Below are 11,027 nucleotides of genomic sequence, written 5' to 3'. Positions count from 1 at the left end.
GCTGACTTTACTGTGGATTGGGGTGTGAGGATTACCTTTCTCGCTGGCCACTGTGTGTGTTCAGGTTTATCAGAATTTCCAGTGAAGATATTTGCTTCTGCAGGGCTGCAAGTTAAAAAGAATTAAAATCAATGGTAGTTTTGCATCCTGTAGGTGCTGAAGGAATACATTACAGATAATAGCTCTACATTGTATCCGTCACTTCCCATAGCAAAGAGGAAAAAGATGTCCCTTACGTGATGTGTCAGTGCAGGACTAGAGAATATGCTTGGTGCTTTGGCCACTCAAGTTTTAAATTATCTAAATGTCAGGGATACTGTCATCTCCCTTAAATGACTTCTGCATTCATACTGGAAACGATCTGCTGCTACTCAGTCTAAGTTTTTATCTGTTAAATTTTTTGCCATTGCTATTGCCCTGTACTACCTACCTACATCATTCTTCTCTACCACTGGTAGCCCCATTTTGATAGTAAAATTGCTCTTGAAACACTGGGATTTTTGTCTGGCCTTTGAAGCTACATATAAAGGATATTTGTGGATCACACCTAATAAAAAATTATAATTTTACCGGGTGCTTTCCTAAGACTCTGATTGTGCGCCTACTGAAATTAATAGCAAAAGTCTGCTGGGTACAACAGTGCAGAAACAAACCTTCGTTAAAATCAAGCCTGCCACTATCTTAGTTATTAGAAGGACTGCATCCAGGAGCAAGATCCTGATTGCAGCTATTTCAATAATGTACTGTCGATGCTAAAAAACAGTTACTGCTGGGAACGTTGTTACAATAATGGCAGAATTAAGCCTTACCTCTGTAAATGCTCACCCAGCTACAGGGAAAACCCATTTAGCCTGCGTAAGCGTTGTGTCTTCGGCACAGAAGTAGGAGCTGAGATTGCTGTCATGGGAGGCAGCTAAAGAAGACACAGATGTACTATTTTTCTGCCTGTTTATTTTGGACATTTGGCAGCCCTTTGTGAATAGCTAGCATCACTCTTCCCTGATCTTTCTTTCAGAAAGCTGGGAAAGAAGAAACAGGTTCTCAAAAAGATATATAGATACGTATAGATATATAGACGCATCGTACCTATAGAGGGTTTTTTAATGTATGCATCCTGGGTTATTTGGAGTATTTTGCCTGCCCTGCGGTGTAACATTAAACCTGCCAACCCTCCCTTGCAATCACCGCCCCAGCTCTCCGAGGGGGATACCGAGAGGCAAGGGAAAGCTCAGCGCCCGCTGCCGCGAAGCCGAGGACGCCGCCGCCGTCAGCCCCGTCCTCCCCGGGCGCCCCGCGCCCTGCCGGGGTTCCCCCCGCGCCCCCATCTGCCGGCCACCGCCCCGCCGCGCCCTGCCCGCCGCCTCCCCCGCCGCGGCGGCTGCCCTCCCGCGGCCCCGCCGAGAAATCTGCCGGCCCTCGGGGCTCTGCCGCGCGGGGAGGTAGGGGTGCTGCCCCCCTCGCCTCTCCTCGCCTCTCCCCGCCGCCCCCAGCCGCCCCGCACGCCCGCCTTTGTGTCCGCGGCGGCGGCCGGCACCCCCGCGCCCCCCGCGCCCCCCGCGCCCGGGCGGCCGCCGCCCCCTCCCCGCGGGGCGAGGCGCGGCGGCGGGCAGAGCGGGCAGAGCGGCCATTGGCGGTGGGCGGCGGGCGGGGCGGCCTGTGGCGGCGGGCGGGGCGGCCATTGGCGGGGCGGGCCCGGCGGCGGGCGGCGGCGCCCCATAAGAAGGGGCCCGGGCCGGGGCCGCCGCCCTTCTTCGCCCGCCGCGCACTCGAGCCGCCCCGCTCCGCTCCCGGATTACAAAGCCCGCACCGCCGCCATGAGCATCAGCAGCAAGAACTCCTCGTACCGCCGCATGTTCGGCGGGGGCAGCCGCCCCAGCACCAGCACCCGCTACATCACCTCCAGCAGCCGCTACTCGCTGGGCAGCTCCCTGCGGCCCAGCACCGCCCGGTACGTGTCCGCCTCGCCCGGCGGCATGTACGCCACCAAGACGACGTCGGTGCGGCTGCGGAGCAGCATGCCGCCCATGCGGCTCCACGACTCCGTGGACTTCTCCCTGGCCGACGCCATCAACACGGAGTTCAAGGCGAACCGCACCAACGAGAAGGTGGAGCTGCAGGAGCTCAACGACCGCTTCGCCAACTACATCGACAAGGTGCGCTTCTTGGAGCAGCAGAACAAGATCCTGCTGGCCGAGCTGGAGCAGCTCAAGGGCAAGGGCACGTCCCGCCTGGGCGACCTCTACGAGGAGGAGATGCGGGAGCTGCGCCGGCAGGTGGACCAGCTCACCAACGACAAGGCACGCGTGGAAGTGGAGCGGGACAACCTCGCCGACGACATCATGCGGCTGAGGGAGAAGTGAGTGTGCGAGGGGAGGGCGGGTCCGGGCTGCCGGCGCCTTGCGCGGCCCCCCCCCCCCGCTCCCGCTGGCGCGGAGGCAGCCCTGAGCATCCCGAGCTGGGGTGGGGGCGCGGCGGGCTTGGGGGGGCATCTGGGGGGACCCCCGCTCCCTCGTCACCGCTGTCTCGCCCCTTCCAGGCTGCAAGAGGAGATGCTTCAGAGGGAGGAGGCCGAGAACAACCTGCAGTCCTTCAGACAGGTTTGTGGGGGTTGCGGGGCGGGGGCTGGAGGGAGGGAGCTGGAGGAGAGGAGAGCCTGGGGCGGCGGTGGTGGTGCCTGGGACGGGAGGATGGGACTGCGGGAGTTCGCTTTCCTCGCACAAAGGAATTCCATCAGTTCTCACGCAAGCCCTCCTTGTTTTCTTTAGGGGGATGCTGCGGTCTGAGGGGAGGGGAGGGAAACTATTGTCTTGCTTTATCCAAGTCTAGCCTGTTTTACAAAAAGCGCTCCGACGTGGAATTGCTTTCCGATCCAATAAAAGTGAAAGGGGGCCATCTGCTCGCTTGGCTGAAGAGTATTAATGGTTTCTATGGGATTCACCGTGGAATGCAGATACAGGCATTATGGCAAGTGTGGTGGCAGCAGATTGAAATAATAGATCCCTTTGTGTCGGAGGGGAGGGTGCAGTGGGCTGCATTCTTACTAAATGTGTAATGGTGCAGGCATATTTCTAGCGAAAAGTGTCTATCATGTATATGGTCCAGTTTTTAGACAAAACAGAGCTCCTTTTTAATGAATCACTTTGGTCAGTGTATTACTGGACAACAGTTTTAAACTTAAAATTATTCATATGGGTGTTGTCTGCTGACAAGAAGTAGACAATTTGTTCCTTGGGGCGAGGTCTCAGCAGTCAAGTCTGCTTCCTCTGGATGTCTGCTAAGAATATAGAATTTAATCCTCTGTAAACGAAGATGTTAACATAGGAAACAAGTTGTGTCAGAGTTTAGTCTCTGTAGGATGCTACATTTTTATTCAGATATACTAAAACCTACATGACAGCCAGAACCAACTGTGGAAACAGTGTTGAAAAATTGTTGATCTCAGGTTTTCACTTGTGCAAAACCAGCTTTCAGCTTGGATTAAGCCTTGTTTGGACTAGGAGATATTTAGGAATGTGCCTTCTCAAAACAAGGTCTCTTCCCTAAAACTGCTGGTGTGAAAGGGCATTGCTAGCATTCCTCCTGGCTGCAAGTGACTGTCCTTATCTCCAGACAGCTGGGCACAGGCTGACTTCGTCCCAAAGCTCTTTGTAGATGTTAGTAGACATCTATGTAGTTACTGACTTGATTGTCAGCATTTCCCTGCGCAAGGCTTTTGACTACAGTATATTCATAGTCTCTGAAGGAAAGTAGGTGTCTTCATGAGATAACATGTGGAAACTGAGACACCTATTCCCATTTGGAGTCTGGGAATTCAGAGTGCTGGCATTCTGGGGACAGAAGTTTGAAACAGAACAGTTCAAGATGCTGCCTTAACTTCAGCTTCTGTTTCTTTGAGCGCTAAGCCAATTTAACATAGTGTGAAGTTCTGTTCAGAAGCATTTAAGTTAAGTTTTGGAGAACCTAATCTGTTCTGATTCATTGCTGAATTCAGTTGAAGGGTCCTTTGACTTAAGGCTGGCTTAAATGATCTTTCATACTTAATTGATGCACTTCAAGGCATGTCTACCTCTATTTCAAACCAATTAAACTTCATGAAGGCTCTAGGCTTTTAAATGAACTGGGCTTTGTGTATATCCCACCTTCATCATCCAGCTCTTCCCTGCAGTGTGGAGATGGGTTGTTCAGGAGCTCAGCCTCTAGTAGATCTGTGTGTGCTGTACAGTCAGAACTGGATCCATTTAACCTCTTAAGGTGTAGCTTATGCATAAGAATTGCAAATCATTGTCTGTGGAAACAGTATACTAAATCCACACATGGCATAACTGGTGTATGCTAGCGTGTTTGATTTGAACCACAGTAATAACTAATTTTTCCTTACTGTGAAAGGGTAGGCTTAACATGCAGGTTTTGAAAACTAAATCTGTTTCAGTATAAGTATTGTTCTCTTGCAAGTGAAATTAAATTCCTAGAACACTGAAGTTGAAACATCCTGTTGTGCTTTCCGTTGTAAAAAAAATGCGCAGCTTTTATTAAACCATTATATTTTTGCACTGGAAAGTTGTATACATGGAGTTGGAACACTTCAGATACTTCACTGTTCTAATGTAGCATCAAATTTACTTTTTACTTGATGGAGCAGTCGTATATTTCAGTATTCTAAAAGAAAGTGAACAAATATTTGAACTTCTATATGAAAATTCTATATTTCCAAAAGCTGCCTGCTTTAGAGACTGTTCAACTTGGATGCAATGAATTTTAACTTAATTCTTCTCCTGAACAAAGACATGTGATTTTACTCATGCTGAGGGGTATACTACGTAAAGTAAATCTAAAGGTTCAGTGCGTTCTTTCCTTTGGGACAACAAGCATCACAATTAGTGAGAGAGTTATTTACTGCGGCTTTGCCAGCTACTCCGGCAGCAAGGAATAGATCCTGAGCCTGTGACAAGACTAACAGGTCAGCTCCTGGCTAACATGAGGTTTGTCTGAAGTAAACATGGATGTTCAACCCTGCAAACTATGTGACTGGCGTTAAAGAATCTCCTAGGATAAAATCAATGTGTAGTCCAATTGCATGTGTATATGTCTTACACCTCATTTGCTCAGGCTACAAGTAGCTTATTTATGTGGCTCTCCATATACCTAGGAAATACAGATACACTAATTCTTCACTCCCTAACTTAATGATAATGTATATAGTAAAATACATACCGTATATTCAAAGTGTCTTCAATTTAAGATGTTTTCAATGTATTATCAGCTGCTAAAAATCCTGTTAGCTGTTCAGGTGTTCTGATAAAAATATAGTCTTCAGTACACAGATTTCTGTAAAATCCGCTGGAAATTCTTTGGATGTCTGTCTAATTGTGTGAACATGTTAGGTCATAGCCATGTAATTTCCTTCCAGAATGATCTTCAAGTTTTTTTGGGAGGAGAACAAATGAATTAAGGATTTCTTTGAATTGAAAAATAGAGCCGATATGAACTGTGGGTGTAAAACTGGAGTTGATAGGGAAGTTATGGAATAACACATCAAAGGGGTGTTTTGCTGGATAAAGAAAACAGAAGAATTCTTCTGGAGCAAGCACCTTACCCCAGAGTAGGAGTGATCCAAGGAATGGCTTTCTAGGAGTCTAAAGAAAACACTCCCTATTTCAAAGGTGCCATAATAGTGAGAACTGCTGATTAGGAATGCTTATGCTTTGGGCAAATCCAAAATAGCTTTAGAGTAAGCTGTGAAAACCTGATATGTTAATACCTTGTGAACATAAGCATGCAGCTGAATATGTAACCAGTATGAAAGGAACAATCGTCCCCTTTGCAAATGAATTGTCTTAGTTGCACATTTAAAACATAGGAAGTTGCCAATCAATGTTTAGTCTTAAGTTATGTTTTTGAACTAATTCAAGCTGCTCCCATGTAACATTCATGGCGTATCTTCTGTTGTGCCTTAAATGAATTTTTGCTGTTGATTAAGACTATCTCTGTCCAGCAAAAGGTGGAGTCTTTGCCAGCTAGTGTGAGGGTGTAGGCAATGATGACTAACTCTATTTGTGTTTATGCTCATACTTTCTTTTTCTCAAAGGAGATCTGTCGAACCACTTGGAGAAGTAAATGCTTGCAGTTCCTATACGTACCTCACTAGCTTTACAAGTATCCTTTCAAGCTGTGGGCTGTGGACCTGAAAGGCTTTGTGGTTGATCATGAAGGAGCCCATAAGAAATAAACAAGAAATTAAGCCCACTGATAGGCATGTAGGCGCATGGGTTGCACTTTTAAGCCCCAGTGGAAAAAATGGAAGTGTTCAAATTGCAAGATTGACTCTTTCAGTGTAGTCAAGCTAAAAGAGCTTACCGCTGGCTTCTGACCCAAGTACCCGGTTCATCTTCAAGCAGGATTTACACCCACCATGATCTGTGCTCTTGATGCTCAGCAATACGTTGGCAAAGACGAAGTAATCTACATATGCTGTATAGTTCCCAAAATCACAATAAAGGTGCATATAGTGGTCTCTGAGGCTAGAGTAGGAGGTGGCAAAAAGTTTTTTCACAGCTCTTGATTTCATATTGTCTTGCCAAGAGGCTCAGATACAGCATCACTCTATTTGCTAATGAACTTGCCATAAAAGACTTTTCTACATCACAGTTTTGCAAGATTGCTAATCAGTCTTCTCTCTCTGGTCAGGATGTTGACAATGCCTCTCTGGCACGTCTTGATCTTGAGCGCAAAGTTGAGTCCCTGCAAGAGGAGATTGTTTTCTTGAAGAAGCTTCATGATGAGGTAAGCTGAACAACGAGGTCTGTGATGAGATGCTGGCAGTCTAGCGAGCAAGTAAGCTCTTCACTGGTTCTGGCCCAGGGTTCCCACCTGTGTATGTTCTGTGTGTTGTTGTGTAATAACACTGAGTGTCTGCTTCTCTCTAAGGAAATCCGAGAACTGCAGGCCCAACTCCAGGAACAGCACATCCAAATTGATATGGATGTTTCTAAGCCTGATCTTACTGCTGCCCTGCGTGATGTTCGCCAACAGTATGAAAGCGTTGCTGCTAAGAATCTTCAGGAAGCTGAAGAGTGGTACAAGTCCAAAGTAAGTAAAATCTGTTCAGATGCATCAAGCATTCAAACTAGTTGTACATAACAGCTTTGCTGTAGCACTTGGTGTTTCCTGTGTCTCTCTACTGGACACAAACACAGCCATGGCACAGGGTCGTCTTTAAACTTTTAGTCTTGGAAGGGTACAGCTGAAAACATGACTTTGTGCCATAAGCACAGCATCAGACTTGGAGTCTTTCCTATGCTGCTTGTACCTTGAAGCAGATATTGGATGAAATACTGGAGAAAGGAGTGAATGAATGGGTGAAAAAATGATGAAAAGATAGGAAACATACAGGGTGAGGAAACAAGTATGAAAGGTTTAACTATGCATTCCAATTTAACAATTAAAAATAGGCATTTTAAGAGTAACGCTAACATTTAAATGTTTTGGGTGTTATGACTTGTAATGGCTTCAGTTGCCCTCAAATGCTGTGCCCAAAAAAAAGCCTGTTGTACCATTTCTGTTGAAGTGTTACGCTAACCAAACTGGGGATTTCCACAGTTTGCAGATCTCTCCGAAGCTGCTAATAGAAACAACGATGCCCTGCGCCAGGCCAAACAAGAAGCTAATGAATATCGCAGACAGATTCAGTCTCTCACCTGTGAAGTTGATGCCCTTAAGGGAAGCGTAAGTAGAAGACAGCAGTTGTTGGGACATTCTTCCCTTTGCAGCTTTAAGCGCCGCACTGCAGTTCAATTGTTTAGATATAGGTGTGACTGCAGCTGATCTCCCATGCAATACAGCAGCATATCAGTACTTTTTGAAAAGGATGCTATGGGCTCAATTTGCTTGCATGCACTACAGTGCACTGGTTAGATTGATATGCTGAACTAGTGTTACTCAAGGTATAAACAATGAGTTCATTCCCTTGCTATAATATTCAGTGTTTATGTAACGCTTTCTGGAAGTGTTTATGGCTTGTCTGTCAGGTACAGCTGGAGCTATAAGAAAAGCTGGAGGAGCAGTGGAAAGGCAGTGCAAATCTTGCTGTTGCTAGAACCTGACTGCCTTAAAAGCTGGCTTGAAATGGATTTAACAGTGTATAGTACACCTGAAATCCCCTCACTGAGGACTGCCTGTCTGCTGACTTGTACTGCATGTGTTGGACTTGCTGTAAGAGATTGCTTTGCCACCTGGTAAAACAAATACATGGCACACCTCAGATCAAGTAGCAGAATGATGCACCTTAACTTTGCAAGGGGAGGATAAGAGATGACAAATTTGGGACATGTCTGGGTGCTTTCAGAAAGGATGCTAATGTAACTCAACTTCCCTTTTTTAAAAATTTGAAGGGCTTTGAGGGTGGGGAAGAGTGCCTGAACTGCAGTAGTGCTTGACTTCATTACTGTCTTCCAGAATGAATCCCTGGAGCGCCAGATGCGTGAAATGGAGGAGAATTTTGCTGTTGAAGCTGCTAACTACCAAGACACTATTGGCCGTCTGCAGGATGAGATTCAGAACATGAAGGAAGAAATGGCTCGCCATCTCCGCGAGTACCAAGACCTGCTGAATGTAAAGATGGCTCTTGATATTGAGATTGCCACCTACAGAAAACTGCTGGAGGGTGAAGAGAGCAGGTAAAAATCACACGCAGACACTTTTCTAAACAGCAATTACTAGAAGACACTCTGTACCCATGTCTGACTTTATCCATTTCTTTTTTCCTTCAGGATTAACATGCCTATTCCAACCTTTGCTTCTTTGAACCTGAGAGGTAAGCTGTTTCTGTTCCTTCAGTTTAGACAGCTGTTCTATCATTAGCAAAAAGGTTCTGGGTAGTTCCTTTTACTCTAGTATTTGAGCTTGTATAAATGCAGTTGCATGTGAATGTTTTTCTTAGATATAACTACAATATTTGCAATTACTTAACCTTGGATGGGAGGAGCTACTTTGTTCCTGGGCACAGATATTTTTAAATATGAGTACATAGTGAGTGATTGGTTTATATGCCTGCTGAAGGTGCTTTAAGGGGAATAGGGAGAAAATGGAGGAGATTAGCTTATCATTCAGAGAGGGATACTTCTTCAAATACTAAATTGGGATTCTGAAAGTAGACACTAAAACCTGTTACACCTCATTTCTTTGAGGAGGCACTTCATCTAGACTATTGGTAATAATACATTTTCTTCTGCAGAAACCAACATTGAGTCTCAGCCAATGGTTGACACTCACTCAAAGAGGACACTTCTAATTAAGACTGTTGAAACTAGAGACGGACAGGTTGGTGGTAACTTTGATTTTTATTTCTATCATCACAGCTGGTTACCTTAAAATACTTCAAGTTTGTCTACCGGTCAGTGCAGCCTGTATATGGTAGTAAGTATTGAGTACAACAGCATCTGGCAGTCCAAGCTGCATGGCTGAACATACAGATGTAGCAAACAGGCTTCTGTGGAAATGATCACAAAATTCATCTGATAATAAAACCTTCAGTGGCTGACAGTTAACTGTGTAGTGAGTATTTAAGTTCAGCCGAGTTAAGTTCTCAAAAGATATCTTGCATCACCTGAGAAAAACATGTGGCAGTAAACAGATGTACTTGTTCAGGACAAGATACTGTTTTCAGACTAAGTCAACAAAGCTTAAATGTTTTCTGCACACCTTTAGCCAACTAGAACTTCTAATTTATAAGTGAGAGTTGATACCCGCTTGTTCACATTTCTGTGGTATTGGATGTTCCAATTCTAATTGGAAAAAACAATAATCTAAAAAACAATCTTACTACTAAAACTTAATGCAAATGTCTGTTTTTCAACAGGTTATTAATGAAACTTCCCAGCATCATGATGACTTGGAGTAAAGCTGAAGTGAAGATGCCTACTTCTTAATGCAGGAGAAATTCTTACCAGCAAGATTTAAAAAGTCCATGTCTTACAGGAAGAAACAGCTTTCAAGTGCCTTTCTGCAGTTTTTCCATGAGCGCAAGATTATTATGCTAGGAAATAGGTTCTTAGATCTTGCAAATTGACTCTCCCTGAAGGATTAGAGTTTACAATGGAGTCTAGTTTACAAATAGCAATATCTTGTGCTGCAATACTGTTTTTAAGTATCTGAATTCAATAAAACTGCTTTTTCCAGCACAGTATGAGTAACCTGTCGCTATTTCAATAAATCTTTGGAAAATGGCCCTTGATGTGTTCTAATTTGTTAACTTCATGACTTTCTGGAAAGCCATAACAACATAATGCTGGAATTACTATACAGTTGACATCTCCAGTACTGGTTGTGTGGAATGCTGTTTTTTTCAGTTTAACTAGATAAACTGTCTTACTCATTTACTGCTTAGGTTTTGGAACCAACTAAAATGGACTATAACTGGCAGATGCATAATGTATTATGATATTTCTTATCACTTGAATAAAATATGATACTTCAAGCTAATAAAATTTAATCTTGCTTCCATATACTAGTTGACAGAGTTCCTAAAAGCTAAGAATACCCACAATACCTTAAAACTTGGTGCTATAAAACATAGTAGTTAAGTAGCTGTGAAATAGTTCATGCGAGCCCTTATCTGAGACAGCACCTTTGCAGAGTTAACAGCTGACTTGATGCATTGACTTCATTTTCCAGGAAAGACTAGTTCCCAAAGGCTTGTGTCTATTACAGAAAGTAAAATGAAGGCTTCAGATGGAGTGGGGGTTAGGAGAGGTATTTAAAGGGAAAGCAGAGGAAAAATAACTTGCCCTAGTGGTGACCTGATTCTAACAGTTAAACCCCTTTAAATAAAGGAGAGCCACCGTGCTTGGTGTTCTCTGCTGAATGTCAGCTGAAGTGCAGCAGAAGGGGGAAGAGAAAACTCCCATCTGGCCTGCCATAGTCTTCTGGGAGGCAGAAGTGAAAGGTTGAAGTCCTCTGTGAACACCTACTAGAGAAAATTTTTTTCTGCAGAGTAAGATGCTTCTCACATTAAAACATAGTCAAAACCTCAG

General features: G+C 44.8%; 1 protein-coding gene across 1 annotated transcript; it reads left to right on the top strand.

Moving 5' to 3' along the window:
* The first annotated feature begins 1,733 nt into the window (after positions 1–1,733).
* On the top strand, positions 1,734–10,220 carry VIM (vimentin). The gene is made up of 9 exons (XM_075492704.1): positions 1,734–2,356; positions 2,537–2,597; positions 6,685–6,780; positions 6,925–7,086; positions 7,597–7,722; positions 8,452–8,672; positions 8,766–8,809; positions 9,230–9,315; positions 9,854–10,220. Exons 1-9 carry the CDS (start codon positions 1,815–1,817, stop codon positions 9,893–9,895), a joined length of 1,380 nt encoding a protein of 459 aa, XP_075348819.1. The 5' UTR covers positions 1,734–1,814; the 3' UTR covers positions 9,896–10,220.
* The last annotated feature ends 807 nt before the right edge of the window (positions 10,221–11,027 follow it).

This window comes from Mycteria americana, chromosome 2 (genome assembly GCF_035582795.1).
Source record: "Mycteria americana isolate JAX WOST 10 ecotype Jacksonville Zoo and Gardens chromosome 2, USCA_MyAme_1.0, whole genome shotgun sequence".
Classification (NCBI taxonomy): Eukaryota; Metazoa; Chordata; class Aves; order Ciconiiformes; family Ciconiidae; genus Mycteria; species Mycteria americana.
The sequence above is the reverse complement of the archived record's forward strand: the minus strand, read 5'-3'. Positions and strand labels throughout refer to the sequence as shown.

Coding starts and splice junctions, on each gene's coding strand:
- VIM (XM_075492704.1), top strand. CDS start 1,815: ATGAGCATCAGCAGCAAGAACTCCTCGTACCGCCGCATGTTCGGCGGG. Junction 8,673..8,765: donor CTGGAGGGTGAAGAGAGCAG/GTAAAAATCACA, acceptor TTTTTCCTTCAG/GATTAACATGCCTATTCCAA. Junction 8,810..9,229: donor TGCTTCTTTGAACCTGAGAG/GTAAGCTGTTTC, acceptor TTTCTTCTGCAG/AAACCAACATTGAGTCTCAG.